The sequence below is a fragment of the Ammospiza nelsoni genome, chromosome 1 (genome assembly GCF_027579445.1).
Source record: "Ammospiza nelsoni isolate bAmmNel1 chromosome 1, bAmmNel1.pri, whole genome shotgun sequence".
Lineage (NCBI taxonomy): Eukaryota > Metazoa > Chordata > Aves > Passeriformes > Passerellidae > Ammospiza > Ammospiza nelsoni.
In genome coordinates this window covers 21,784,858-21,800,730 of record NC_080633.1, presented here as the reverse complement: position 1 = coordinate 21,800,730, position 15,873 = coordinate 21,784,858, and the positions used below count along the sequence as shown (strand labels likewise).

Below are 15,873 nucleotides of genomic sequence, written 5' to 3'. Positions count from 1 at the left end.
TTTTACAAGGGTTGCCCTCAGGCGTTTCCGTCAGGAGGTGAAGGAGGAAAGCTCTTTGACATGAGAAGGATTACTTGATTCATTGCCTAGAGTGTTTGTCCTAGGCTTGCATTTCCCTGTATTATTTCCTTTTTTTTCCCCTTTTCCCATAGGAAGGCAATCTATTTTTGTGCTAACATTGTGCCATGTTTGCACTATTTTTACAGCTCTGTTTTGGTGCTCTAAATCTTCATGAATTAGGGAAGAGGTGGTTGACTCATAGTAAGGGATTTTTCTTCTCATTTTGTGAGAGATTTTCACCAGTGCTATGGACTGCCCATCCAGGGGAAAAGCTAGTTACAGTAAATGCAGGGTGGTGTTTCTTTTGTTTGTTTCCATTTTTAATTAGGTAATTCCTGTAATAAAATCAAAAGCTCTAACACATAGTGAGCTGATAACACAATGTGAAATTCTGCAAGTAGGATGTATGGTGGAGGCCACAACGACAGACAGAGAACACACAATTATACTACAATTCCTCAGTGCACATTTGGGAAGATCAAGACTCATGACACAAACTTTCCACATATTAGCTTAAAAGATGCTCCACATAGAGTATGCTAATACAGCAGTAAGACTTCTACTCTTCTCTATGGGAGTCAAAGAATCTCTCCCTTCCCTCTATCTTTTCAATCTTAGAAATGCCAGGAATGCAATATCCTGTTTCCTTTGGTTTTGCTGGGGGCCTTGTGGGTGCTTTAGGAAATGTTTAAATGCTGAAACTTTAATAAAGAGCTCTGTTGTCCAAGAGAACCTCATTAGTCATGGACAATGAAAGTCTATTAATAGCAACATCAACAATATGCAAACAAAAAGTCAGAAGAGTGTTTAAAAGCCCTTTCTTCTCTCAAATGCTAAAGAGCTTCTTACTTTAGTCTCATGATAGCCTCACTTTATTACTCTGCAGTCAGCTTTTCTGTTTGTAAAACTGTAATTTCTACTCTAAACACCCCTTCCCAGAAATTGCTTTCTGCTTTTGGAAAGATACCTCTTTCAAGGCTTTTACAATCCATCTCAGAAAGGTAAAAGATCCTGGTTTTGTCCCTTTCAAAAATTACAGTTTTCACTTTTGAAATAGCACAACTTTTAAGAACTCTAGCCTTGAAATAACCCAGGGTAACAAGAGTGATTTCACAGTAAGTCAGGGAAGCATGGACTGTTAGGATTTTACTGTGGATGAACCTTTCACAGTAAGGAAATACCATGTTTTACTACACACCCTTACTAAGGCTTCTGAATTGTGGTGAGAAGAAACAGAACAGATTTGTTTCCAGATGAGAGAGAGGGTAAATACAAGCACACTTACATTCAGACTAATTAGATGGTAGGAAAAATTTTCTTTAAAAAACAAATGCTTCCCTGAAAAACTTAATTAATGTTACAAACTTGATAAATGTGAATGCATGTCAGGCAAACTCATTAGGAAGAATCAAAGCTTGCCTAAAAAGGAAGAGTCCATATCTCAAAATGAAAACATAAAAGGGATGGAAAGGCCCAAATAAAATAGCTGCTTTAAGCAATTTGCATTCTCTCTGCTTTTTTGTAATGCAAAGCCATTAACTATATATAGCTCAGTGTCTCTTAGGTCAGCAAAAAACAACCCAGAAACACAATCAAACCAATGCCTTCTTCTACAATGCAACATGTTTTTAATTAAGAAAGAATGCCAGGATGAAGGAGACCTTACAAGTTCAATAAGCTGAGACATTCAGTTTTTGCAAGCGGGGGAAAAGGGTTAAGGTTTTCATTGTAAACTTCACATGTTTTATGTTAATACAACTATTTCAGCCCTTTCTTGACTTTCTGATCATGTCTTTTGACAGGAAGGGGAGTATTTGTTTTGTCTGTTTTTAACTCTCAGGAAAGCAAACTAGAACTGTCCAGAAATGTCCATCCTTTATTCTGACCTCTGCCTTCCAAAAGGAGCAGTTTAGGCATGATGAATTTACCAGAGAATGGAAGTATGAAATTCCCTTTCTAATGCAAAAATCTTACCTGGGTAATCATTCTTGTCTACATCAGAGTCTCCTCTCAGAGTGAAGCCAAATCCCGAAGGCATGGACTGAGAGGCCCAGGCTCCATTGATAACCTGGGAAGGGTTAGGGTTTAACCCATTGCTGTGTCCATTGTAAATGAGGACTTTCCCTCTTCTGTCTTCTCCTGCAAATGGTGCACCAATAGCAATGTCTGCAGAAGAAAAAAAAAAAAAAAAAGAATGGACACAATTAAAAATTAACTCCTTGCAGGAAAACAGACTCAAATTGCTTCTGCTACAAACATGCAAGAACTTCAACATTCTATATTTCTGAATGTATTCTAGTTTAAAGGCAAATATACAAAATGTTAGCAGTGTTTTTTCTGTATCATGACAAAAGCTTATAAAATAATCCTATGAAGAGGTTATTTAATTATACTAAATAGCCAGTCCACATTGGATTCCTCTACATATTTCCAGGGCAGTTAATTAGCTTTAATAAACCAAGATCTAATGAATGCCTGCTTCTACTTTCCTATTTTTAAACAGGTAAAAACTTTATTTGATTTCTTCTCTGACCTGTTAATAAGGAGTAGCTTTTAGATAAAACCAATTTTCTTTTCCCAGATAACATATCCTACACAGACAAAGAACTTTACCCCCTCAAATACCCAATGCTTTAGAATGCAAAAGAGAACAGTGGAATATAATGTTTTCATCTATACCAAATCATCATTTCATTGATGGACTAGTACTGAGTCAGGAATTTCACAAGAGCTCTTAGACACTGTATAATTCAATAGTTCCATCCTTAAAAATGAGGTGCCACATCCAAGAAGCAGAATTCACAGTGCTCTTAGTTTCTGTGACCAGGATGTGGAGACAATATTGTCTAGACTGAAATCCAACAGCTGTTCTAGCTGAGCTAGATAATAGGAAACAATAGAGGATATGTATCTATAGCTCTCAATTTTGGGTTCTGATCTAGGAAATGATGCTGGACTTCTTTATTAAACCTGAATTGAGCATCTGGACTCTGGCTCTGAGTTTTCTTGGTCTTTATACAGTGACAGAGAAAAGCAGAAATGTCTTCTGCCTACCTCATCTGAATTCTGGAGAGACAGGAGACCAACACTGCCTGCCCAGAGTAGCTGAGGGTATCTGCTATTGCTCACAGGCAGAAAACAGGAATTCTCCACCATGAGGTTCAGCTGTGCTGAACTCCATGGTGGGATTCCAGGATAAGTCAGTGAGGGTGCTCTCAGCAGTCACAATCCAATGGCTCCTACCCACAGCCATTCATACTTTGTACACTCTGAACCCCAATGCACTTCTATGACTCCTGACATGAATGATCCCTTGCACAGCAGCCACACAATGAGGACACTGCCCTAGAATCTAGTGGCTAGAGCATTGTGAAAAACACCCCAGGAGGTAATTAATTTTTCCTTAGTTCATTAATTTTTCCTTAGTGGGACAACTATTCTAAAGGCTACTGTGCAAAACAGCTCTTCCAGAAAAAAAACTTGGTGTTTTAGTTGCAAAGGTACCTGCTTTGAAGATCCCTAACATCCTGGAAATAAGAAGTAAGGAAATGCATGCAGGGAAAACCAAGATGCCACTGATCATGTCTGGCAGGCTGACTCTAGGTGCTCAAGGTATCCCAGCTTTCTCAGGTAATCAAGCAGTAAGTTTAGTTGTTCTGGTTGCATGAATACAGGCTGCCAGTTAAGTTATATGAATATTTTGTTGTGTGCATGTGCTATAAGCATTTAAAAGAACTCATGCACCTGATTTTTAGTACTTAAGTACCAGTGGAAGACTGACTCCAAAACAGTACTTGTGTACTTTTGCCCAATTCTTTCATTGTTGACAAAATGCTCCATGTACTGAGCCTCACTGAATTATCAAACTCTTCCAAGCATTTGAGGAGAAAAGAACTCTGCTTTCAAAAAAATGAAACATCTTAACTAAGTAATTAAATGTTATTATAGTTTTAAAACAAAAGGCATTTTTATTAAAAAAAAACACTAGCATTTGGCAAAAAAAATCACACTGTAGTCAATATGACTGCCCTCTTACGGTCACTTTTCATGATTTGGGTCTCAATATCAGTTTCATTAGCATTAGTATAAATTCTCATTTATTTCAAATATGTTACAAAGCCTTTTCCAGCACAGCACAGACATAATATTTGCTGCTTGGGCATTTGTAATTTCAGTGTTAGAAATACACTACATTACAGACAAATTACCATTATATCCATCCTGATTGAGATCCCCAAGGTGAGTGATTGCACTGCCAAATCTACCAAACACTTCAGTGCCTGTCAGAATTTGTGCATCTTGGAAGAGGAATGCACTTTCTTGCAGGTACAGATAAACTTGCCCAACTTCTTTAGGCTTGCTCTCAAATTCTCGTTCCATAAAAAGAGGAGCACCAACTAGGATATCATCTAAACTGGAAAAAACAAAAACCCAGGGTCACTGAGAGACTGAGTGCAAACAACACAGTTTATACATTTGCTAAACAAGAAGCAGATAATTATCATACAGTCAGACTAAATGAGGTAAGAAGGCACTTCTGGAGTCCCAGTTCAAACACTTGGTCAAAGCATGGTCAATTAGGGAAGGCTGTCCACAGCTATACTCAGTTCAGTTTTGAATATCTCCATGGATGGAGGCTCCACAACCTCTCTGGGCAACTACTTCCAGTGTCTGATCATCATCACAGACAAAATGTTTCTTTCTAGGTTTAAATAGAACCACCTGTACTTCAATTCATGCCTACAAGAGACACTGAAAACTTACACTTTGCAATTGATGATGCAGAAGTCAGGAATCTAAGAGTGAATATTCTGTAGATCTGTTTTACCAACAGTGCCAGCGAGAGACAAATTTTAGTATTAAATCTAGTTTTTGCAAATTATATACCAGTAAGTGACCAAAAGAAAAAGAACCTCTCACTTTACAACAGATTTTTGAGTAACATGCATGACACACAAGTAGAGCATCAATTAATAGAGAATGCCTCATCACTTCTTCATATAGAAACTAGGAGACAAAGCCAATGCCCTATTTCTGAAAATGCTTCTGTTCAATATTAGGTACACAAGTAGTTGCAGTGTTCATATAATTTTCTGTACAGAGTATTAAAGAGAAATTACATAATCAAATCATAAAAATAAGATGCTTAGAGGAAAAAGTCTGTCCATTATGCTACTCCAAGAAGAATCAGTAAAAGAACACAGATCAATCAAAGCATCTTTTGCATGTTGTTGTTCTAAACAGTCATGTTTCAAAATATATTACCAACACTAATTTAGAGGGAATAAAAAGATCCTTTCATGAACTGTGAAGAATAAAAACAAGTGTGGTTGACAGACTCATAAAAAGCAGAAGCATTCTTAATGGACTACTCTGAGATATGAAATGATGGTATCAGATTAATTTCTGAAGGTTGCTCAAGGCCAAATAATAAAATAATTTGCATTACATTCAGTGGTCATTGATCATCTGTATTAAGGAAATCTGTTACTGCAAATAACTAGGAATACTTGATCACAGAATATTTAATTTGGAAAACATATTCTCTTGCTCTAATGCAAAATTTTTTTCAAACCTTGTAAAGCTCACAGAAAACTTTCTATTCACAATTCATCGTATTTCCAATATGAGTCTTTATCTATTAGCAAACCAAATAGTAAAATTGTACTACATTGTTTTTCCTAATCCTGATAGAAAAAAAATCCATATGATTCAGTATGATTCAGCAGTATCTCAGCTACTATTTTACCACAGATGTACACTATAATTCTAAGATAGACACCATAGAATTTAGCATAGAATATTTTATCTAGAAAAAAAATTAATTTCACTATAGAAATTACAGATTATGTGAGTTGTGACAAAATACTTCTAGGAATGTTATTTTTCTACTAAATTTTATAGCATGTTTCCATAAAGGAAAGTGCAGTTCCAAATGTCAGGTCAGTTTGGTACAGCTGTCCTATTTTTTTTGTTAGATTTTGCTCTATGGCATAAATAACTAAAAAGGAAGGAAGCAGATGCTGACTTGACATCAAAGGTGGGATTTTCCTTTCACACTAAACATTAAAAGTCTTCCTCTACTAATGGAAGATGTTTGTGATTGGGACAGAATATCAGCTGAAATGGTTGCCATGAAACAACAGCAACAACAGAAAGAAATAATGAATGCTCTTTTCAAAATAAGTAATTTTACATATGCCATGTACTAAAAGCATTACACAGTAGCACTATCATCAATTATTATTTCAGTACCTCACAGTGCAGATATTCCCAGTACATTGGGACCCCACAGAGTTCAGTGTGGTAGAAACCATGAAATAAAAGATGTGCTTGGCTCCCTTGAATATTTTACAAATGAGCGATTTTAAGACTAAAGGAAGATTTTTTTAGAGATGACAAGGAACCAAATGACTGAGAGTCAGAAAGCTCTCAGCATACTGATGTAAAATAAATAGATACCCAGATACCTTTAAAACTCTGGTTCAGAGAGCAATATCTAGAGTGCCTAAAATGGTGAAAAGAGAAACTATTGTGTACTAAACAGACTACCTATTGTGTACTAAAACTCTCTAAGCAGAAGCCTAACCCAGAACACAAGATTCACCAGGTGATAGAGAAAGCAAGCAGACAGGAGCTGGAGGTTATTAAACAGGGAGTACAGCATCCCAGTTGGAAGTGCACAGTACTGGATTATTTTTCTGGTAAAATTTCAACTTTGTTAAAATAAATGACAAGGACTGTATAAAATGCATGAACAGTCCAGGGAGAAGGGACCAGAATCTGGTAGTTAAAATGGCTCATCTTTTGATGTACTGAGGGACAGGTGGAAGGAGGGAAGTCATTTAATACACTGATCTATTTTTCAACTGGTTATGGGCAGCAGAGCCACTTGGAGCACCCACAAAACTTGGTTTGTCTTGTATTGCCCCACCAAGGGCACCTCACCCTCTTAAATTTTCCCCTTTCTCCTTCAGAGCTGAGCACTGTAGGTCAAACCACACTGCTTCAGCAAATCCTTTGCAAGAGGGAACTCTCCCTTATGCAGTTCTAGAGGTTTGGGATTAGAGTTTGGGTTTTTTGTGCTGTCACAGCAGTGTACTATAGCTAGAAAGGAAGAGTTTGTCAGCTACCCAACTCTCTCTGATCCTTATTTACTTTCTTCTGGTTCCTCTTCAAGTGGGTAAAATAAGCAAACAATTGCTGCTTACCCTACTTTATATTCAGTTCTACCTCCCAGCTTCTGTAACTTAATTATTTAGATAGCAAGTAGTCAAGGGGGCATGGGGGGTGTGTGTACTTGTTAGGTTCTAAGTGCCTATGTGGTTAGTATGATGCATTTTGTTGGTGAAAGAGGATATTTCAATTGGCTTTTTAAAATGTAGGGGTTTGTATTTACAAAATTGAGAGTTCCGAGTCAAATTCAGTTTGATGTGATTACCTTTAAAAAGCCATATGAGTAAATAAAAGCAAAAGCCCCTGGACAGTAATATTAAACAAGGAAATGCAGTTCAGTGTGCAGTGGTATTTTGAAGTGGTTCATTAGATTTCATTATTGCACTAAGATGCTAGAGTTAACATAAATTATATATTAATTTTTTCTCCAACACAGAAAAGTAACCAGCCAGAATTACTTCCCTTCTGATTAAAAAGAAAAATCTTTAAAAAGCACAAAGCTGACCACCTGCTGAGACTGTGTGCCATTCCTTTGTATCCTGCAGAGTAATAAAAAGCAGGAATATGGGAAATGTCAAGAGGTCAAAGTATAACTACAGAAAGCTTTGATATAAGCTAAATAAAAAAACCAGCAAACAGTTTATTTCACTATTTTTATTGGACTGATTCAGCCTAAATTAAAATTGCTCTCTTTTTCTCTCTTTACTAGGAATGTAGCTTGTGAGTTGATGGCAAACTTGATTTATTAAGTTTCATTGTGGATTTCTCAGTATTAGCAACAGGCAACTAAAGGGTAGTTCAAACAGTATCCTCAATTTCCCTGTTCTGCCTACAGTCCTGATGTGATGCAGATAAAACTGCATGATTCACTTTGCCATACCCACAGAACTGCTGGGCCAGATCTACAGAACTTTTTTTCCTAAGATGAGCCTAATCTTTGAGGCATATCATGAGTCTTACTACAGCAAAGCACTATTCCTAATAATCTTGTGTTCTTTTTTCAGCAAATAACTTAATCAGGTTTCTCATACTGATGGGGCCACCACTACCTCCTCATCCTTAGCTGAACAAAATGCCTAAGTGAATTTGAAGTGTTAATTTCCTTTTGCTTTTTTCCCCTTCCTTTACTCTTCCTTTCAGATAAATATTTCTATTGATTATATGTGCAAACCAGTCAAGGCAGGCTACATATCTAATCAGACATGTTTATCCAGCAGAGCTTTTTGTGTTTTGTTTTCTGTGGGATGTTTGGATCTCAGGAAGAGTCTTTAGATTTCTTTTAAGATATAGACCGGGAGACCACACAGGCCTCAACAGCAGTTTGATTATATTATTGACATAAACTGTGGTTTTAGAGGTACACAGAAAATATGAGACCTGCCAAGTAACCCTAGGGTTAACAGGAAATAACCTGCGCAGGAAACAGTTTGGTTCAGTGAGAAGTTAGATAAGTACCCTGAAAGTCTAATGAGTGTCTATTGCACCTTAGATGAATGTTCCTTCACCCTTTCACATTTGTAATAGATCAGTAGGACTAAATAATTTCTCATTCTGTATATCAGAAAAACCAAAATTCTCAAAAGCTGTGATACTATGACAAAATTTAATCTCAGAAATTTGGTAAGATTTGAGTTCTATGAAGCCACCATGGAAACTGCTGAAGCTCCTGTTCTGTTGTTGGGTTTTTTTGTAACTGCAATAACATTTACCACTTTGTTACTTTTCTATTCTTTTGTAAAACTCAATCTTTAAAGGGTCACCAGTCACTGATGAGAAGAAATCACTTAACCCAGAAAAATTATTTCATGCACTATGTTTAAGCACTTAATAAGAAATGATCACAAGAAAAACATATGATGTAGACACATCTGAGGCATTTTGCAATAAGCAATAGTACACTTCATCTCTAAATATTATCTTGGCTCATCTTTGTGCAGACTTCCAAGCCTTTGAGTTTCAGGGATCTTTATCTCCTTGCTACATAGCTACTATAAATATTCTTTTACTAAAGTCTTCTTCTTCTAAAATATTTAATCAGACTTTACATGACTTGAAAGTTAACAAAGGTTTTGTTCAACAGAGCCTGAAACCCCCAAGTATCTTAGGAATAATGATCCCCAGGTATCATGATCCTGAGACTGGAGCATTGTTATCCCTCTGACACACACAGTGCCTGCTGTAACAACTATGGGGCACAGACAATTGCTGGTCCTCAGAATGATAAACATGGATGGCCAACCAGCAGGTGCTAGAATGAAGAAAGAAGAGCTGGTGACATTAGAAGGCTTTTAAAATTGAGAAGTGAAGCTATGGATGAGAAAATTTTCCTGTATGTGAGAAAGATGAAAGTCAGAAGTTCATTCTCCCAATCTCTTCCCTGTGGTGCAATTTATTCACTGTTCTTTTACCTGGATCTGTTTCCTAGGACTCTGGACACTCCTCTGACACACTGCTTTGAATAAACATTCAGGAAGATAAACTCACCCAAACTAGGCCTGCAAATACTCATGCCACCATGGCTGCACAAAGATAAGTCTATGTGGGAAATTAAAATTAGAGAAGCAGAGAAGCCAAGAGAAGCATTTTGAGGCATAAAGCACCTGAAAACCTACATTTATTAATAAATATCAGTCATTGCTTCTATTAATGTTCAGTGGAGCTGAATATATTTTGTAACCTACCCATCATTGTTAACATCAGATACTGCAACTGTGTACCCAAAATAGGACGCCATCTGAAAATAAAAAAAACAACAGATAGGCTTTCATATTTGATATAAAATGTAAAGTTTTTTTTACTGATAATCCTCTTTGATGCACTAGATATACAATATTTCATCACACAGTTGCTTGACATTACCTGCTCACCAGTGAAGTTCTGGATAAAGGTCAGGTCAGAGGAATTAATAATTGAGACCTGGCAACAGAAGAATAAAGAAAGTTTCAGGCACACATGGAGATGCTACAGCATGACATCACTGCAAAAGAATTTAACACACTAAAAGATGGTCCAAGAAAAAACAGCTTTTTTTCTGTCTCACCACAGCTATCCTGTATGGTCCTGAACAAATTGCTAAGATTTCATGACCCTCAGGTTCCCCACGAAAAAAACAGGGAAAAGTATTTCCCTTCCTTGGACATTGAACAACAGCAAATCACAGACTATCAACTAATCAGTGACTAGGCATGAAAACATGAACTTAAAACATAAAGAAGTATACACAGATACATAAATGTATATACATACATATACACACCTTTTTCCTAAAAATTCTACAAATAAGTCCCAGAGACACCAGGAATTTGGGGTCCACAAAACTAGAGAATATGTCTGTGGCTGTGATCTACTTTCCCAGTCAGGTTACTTGTGGAACTTTTTGCCTACAAGTTAACAGCTGTATTCACAAATGTATATTGTTTTCTCCCTTCACTTCTAACTGCATATCATGACTCTTTGCATCTGGATTTCCGTGTATACACTTACAGCACTGACAGTAAACAATGGATATGAATAATCTGAACTTGCACTCCTCTGCACTGTGGACACAGCACTGCACAAAAATATGCTAACCTGTGGCTGAGCTTAGGTCTGATAACACTCAGTGGGTATAGGGATACTAGTCAGACTCAGAGCACGTAATTGTAATTGTGGCTGCCTAGTGAAAACAGACTTCAGAAGGGACTAAGTGCTTACCATCCAAAACCCAAACCAGTAAAGGCATTCCAACCCAACCAGATAAGTCTGAGGGTGAAAGTCAGTGGCACTTTTCCCTGATTTGAAAGTTTTGTATGAAGGAGACAGAAAATATAATGTAGCATTTAACCTTACAAATAGCTTAATTGCCTTCTTACTGTGAAAAACATAAAATGAAGGTCCAGTACATACATAGCCAAAGTTCTGTGCACCCCTTGGGACTCCAGCAACCAGCTCTGAAAGGATAAATGATCAACAGTGAACTGGTTTTGCAATCTGAGCTGTACATTCAAGATATATCCCACACCACTTAAAACTTCCTTGATACATATTTCAAATCCCTTAGGATCTGTATCTGAAAGACTTGTAAATCACTTCAAGCCATAATTTCATAGGACTGTAGCATTCATTCGGTTCATTTACTTGCACAAAATATTTCAGTCTGACTTTTGACCCATCCATTTCTGTTTAGCATTGCTTAGCATAGCACAGTATAATAAAGTTCTTGGTAGAATTCAGCCTGCTACCTGACAGTTGTGTACTGATGGAACAAGAATTAGTTATGGCATCACATACTAGAGCACAGAAGCTAAACCGAACTGTCCTTACAAATACTTCTTTTCTTTTTGCCTACCAACAGTTTGTCTCATCCATTATTTCACTTGATGCCATGTAAGTGCTTGACAAATTCTGCCCAGTCTATCTAAAAGCATTACAAGGAAATTTTTGTGAGTGGCACTGCAAGGATCCACTGAATAAGAACATTAAACATTAGACCTATCTGCCTTCTAGGAGTAATTTTGCTCAATGGCAAAATCTTAAACAACTAGTAGAAAAAATGAGTAAAAAAAAAGAAGGAATAAGCAAAGTCTCAGCCTGCAGTAATGCAGCCTCATTAGGATAACCATATCAGAAGACAGCAGCAGGAAGTTCAGATAACAGAGCACCTCAGCCACCTGCTTGTACTGACCAAGCCTTCCTCTGTTCCTCACTAGGATCATGCACTCCCCTCTGACTGAATGTGTTTGCTCAAGGGGAAGGGGAGGTACTAATGAAAGCCTGAACATGGCACAGGATGAATCTCAAGTCAGCCAACTATGCAATATTTCTGTGCCAGTCATTCACATGAAATCCAATTCAAAAAGCATCCATTATAGAACTCTGAGTATGCATTTAAAAAGCAGCCAAAGATGTAGCTTTCCATTACTGGGATACCTCTTTTTACACATCATAATGCTTGGCTCAAAACTGTGTGGTTTTGGATTTAGTTTTTGAATCCTTCATAATGCAGGACAGGCAACTTTAACTGCAGAGGGGGTTAAGCAGCAGCTGTTCTGGAGCACTGGGTTCACTTGTGGAAATGTACTATGTCCCTACTGGCTTTGTGAGTCTGGACTACAGAGCTGTTCAGCCACTCAAGAGTGTCACCCCTTATGGAATTAAAGTTTTGTGTTACTTTAATTCTGTTATGCTATACTGTCTCAGGAAAGAGTTGTCTCTGAGAATACTGAGTACAGACAGCTTAAGTCTCACCAGCATTTCAAATGTATAATAGGTATGTTCCTGTGCAGAGACCCAAAACAAGGAATTTAGTCTAAAGTCCATGGCCATATGGTTTTTATTCAAGTACACAGGTGCTTACCTTGTTCAGAATCCCCAGTAAATTCCCCAGCAGCCACTGAGTATCCTGTTTAAAGATAAATTTAAAAAAACAACCCAACCTGATAAACCAACTTCTTTCAAAAAATATGCAAGGAACATCAGATTTGTCTGTTCAATGGATCTGCTGAATGCAAGTTTTCTAACATTAGTATACTAAAACTGTGTGGAGAAAAGGAAAATTGTTTATCACACTACTATGACTAAATTAATGTTAGGTTTGAATGTATAAGAAATTGATCCCTCTTCTCCAAAAATGAGCTTCTAAATCAATAATATTTACTAATTCATCTGAAAAAAAAAAACACTAGGTACTATAGTGTTTTGCCCTAATAGCTATTGACACAATTCAGGTCTTCATTATTGTACTGTAATGTGTGAATGTCCTGGCTGAGCTTTATATGGAAAACAGATTTCCAAAGATGGAGTAAAACACCTCTTGGAGCTTTAGTAAACCTGTGAGATAGTAAATACTGTCACAGTAAAGAAAGACTTCTGGATTGTATCAGGGACTTTAATTTCAAATCCATGGGAAACAGTGCAAGGACACACCTTCAAATTCCACTGAATCTCTTCTATAACTGTGTGAAGAAAAACCTGCCTTACATGCAGAGACATGTCAGCATCGAGACATGTCAGCATCAAGACATTCTTAGAGATCAGTACTAATAAGTAGATAAGGAGCCTTTTTTCTATTAATTACATAAAATCTTCAAATTTACTTCTTTTATTGCTTACTTCAATTGTATCTTTTAAATATCATTGCAAATAAATTGGGTATTTGTGTAGTACTGTACAAAATACCACAGAACTGGATTTAAATTTATCTAATAAAAATTGAAATTGTCTTTAATTACATTAAGTTCAATCCATCATCTTGTAATGAAAAAATACATAAATGGAAAGATTTTGTATTTCTGCCTAATTATTTAAGATCAAATAATAAGAACCCTAACAAGCCATTCAAGATCTCAACCTTCAAATCCTGTTGCTGTGCATCATTTTAAGAATGTTAGTAATGTCACTGAAGTAACCAGCAAACTACAGATTTGTGGTTGGGTTAAGGCAAAACATGTTCAAATCCTCTCACAACTCAGACAATAGTAATGTAGGGCTTGTTTTCATACTTATGTAAAGATTCACCCTTTTAGAATATATTGCTAACTCATACAGAACTCAGCTTACCCATGTAATTGTCATCATATGAGGGTGGTGCCACTCCTGTTTGCTTCTCTCGTGCCAGTTTCCTCAGAATATCCTTGAAGGAATAATTTGCAATGATGTCTGCAACACTTGCTGTGATTACCTGACCTGGATTCAAACAGCTTCATAAATGAAAGGGACCTAAAAGAGGGCCAGATTCTATAAAACAGGGATAGCAGAACACCTGAACAGAGCAGAAAGGAGCCTAGTACCACACAAAGAGCAGATAACTCCTCTCAAACTTTCTCCATTATTACCCTGGAAGTCTCAAGAGTATACATAAATCATTAAAACAAGGCACTGAATCTCTATTGAATCATTACTCAAACACCTTCAGATCCATTTCAATCTACTAACTCAAACTAAAGTCACTGCACTGTACAAATAGAGTAGACTAATGAAAGCAATTTCTCAATGGAGAATTCAAAGCTATGAATTCCCTATTATCACAATCAATTAGATCTTGAAAAAAAATGTAAAAACACACATCAAAGAGGCTGACAGTGGGCAAGCTGGTAGGCAGAGGCTGGGAATCAGCTACATCATACATGTAAGAACAGGTTAAAACAATAATAACCCCTTAATTCTTTACCAAAAAACTTCAGGGTTTATCTACACAAGAAACTGCATCTTGGAACCTGCAGTGATGCCACAAATGAAATTAAAATCCCTGTAGATAGTTATAAAGCTTGCGTTCAAGAATGAACAGTAACAAACATTTTTTAAAATAGTATATTTGCTCTGCAAATACTAGCAAATTTTAAACCTGCAGTATTTCTCGGGAAAAATTCAACTTAGTAATTAAATTACAAATATACTAAAATGCCAACATAAAAAGAGTTATTTGCATTTGTTTAACTTCCTGGATTTTCCAACCACCCACATCCTGGATTTTCATCGCTTATTTTTATGCTCAGTTGCTTTTTAAACAATTCTTTTGATTTACATTTGTTGAAAATAAGATCAGATACTGGTTATCTTAAGCCAAAAAACCAGTGCAAATCTAGAACAACAATACTTTCTCCTTCACTTCTTAGCTCCAGTTAACCAGCCAGATGAACATACCTTGCCAATAAAAACTACCGGGCCCGCCTACTATCAGGTCTCCATTCTACAAAAAGCAGAATTAAATAAAATTACACAACAAAAGAACAAAATTACACAACAAAAGAAAAAAAAACCACAGCAAAATTAAGCATACATGGGAAAAAAAGCAATTTAAATGACCAAAACAATATCAGAATCATGATAACGGAGAATAGCCATGGTCAAGGAAAGGATGTAGGTACATAGATGTGCAGGACAATCCACAGTTAAAAAAAAGTCAAAATCACCCTATGCATCTGCACTTGAATGAAAGCCATTTATTTCACCACTTATTTCACAAAATGCTGCTTAATTGTAAAAAATCAAAGTTAACAGAAAAGAGGGTGTTCCAATTCAATGAAACTACAGTAATGTTTTAGAGAGAATTATACAAGGCAGCTGCAGAACGCTCGAAAGAATGGCAATGGTCAGGTCGAAGTTACCTGAAGCCCTGGTGCTGTAAATAATGGCCCAGATAACAACAATCACACAAAGTTTATCCTTTCTTCCACAACGTTGTTACTGGACCCCCTTGGCATTTGAGAAAATCTAGTCCTTTCCCTTAGGTACTTTCATCCCCACATGAGCATGGTTTTACTCAATGACTAGTCTGCCACCAAAAGCATCCTTTGGTTATTTTTGTGGATGTGACAGCCAGAAAACTAGATAACTTTTCTCAGAATCAGCCTGGGAGACTTTAGGGAGCTGAAGATAAATAATGACAGCTTATTATTATAAACAACCTGCAGGTGTTGTATTCCTACTATCTGTTTTCTTATAATTTTCAAATGTTGTTTATGAAAGGGCATCTTGTTAATTAGCCAATAAGGTGAAATGTATTAACTAAATGACCAATCAGCCCACTTGCATTGGAACAGTGTCTAAAAAGGAGCAGTCCAAAATAAATGGGTGCTATATCCCACTCAGCCTTCTGATGCTTTGTGTCATTTCTCACTAAACAGTGACATATTTTAACTTTTTAAAACTAATTGGCGC

General features: G+C 36.7%; 1 protein-coding gene across 1 annotated transcript in view; it reads right to left on the bottom strand.

Annotated features, from left to right (window-relative positions):
* Positions 1–15,873, bottom strand: part of ITGA8 (integrin subunit alpha 8) — a 111,381-nt gene that overhangs the window by 79,391 nt on the left and 16,117 nt on the right. The window contains exons 6-13 of the mRNA XM_059477303.1: positions 14,857–14,902; positions 13,774–13,899; positions 12,572–12,616; positions 11,122–11,165; positions 10,096–10,152; positions 9,918–9,970; positions 4,269–4,474; positions 2,035–2,226 (exon numbers count right to left, since the gene is read on the bottom strand). Coding sequence (XP_059333286.1) covers positions 2,035–2,226; positions 4,269–4,474; positions 9,918–9,970; positions 10,096–10,152; positions 11,122–11,165; positions 12,572–12,616; positions 13,774–13,899; positions 14,857–14,902 — 769 coding nt within the window. The remainder of the gene's footprint in view (positions 1–2,034; positions 2,227–4,268; positions 4,475–9,917; positions 9,971–10,095; positions 10,153–11,121; positions 11,166–12,571; positions 12,617–13,773; positions 13,900–14,856; positions 14,903–15,873) is intronic.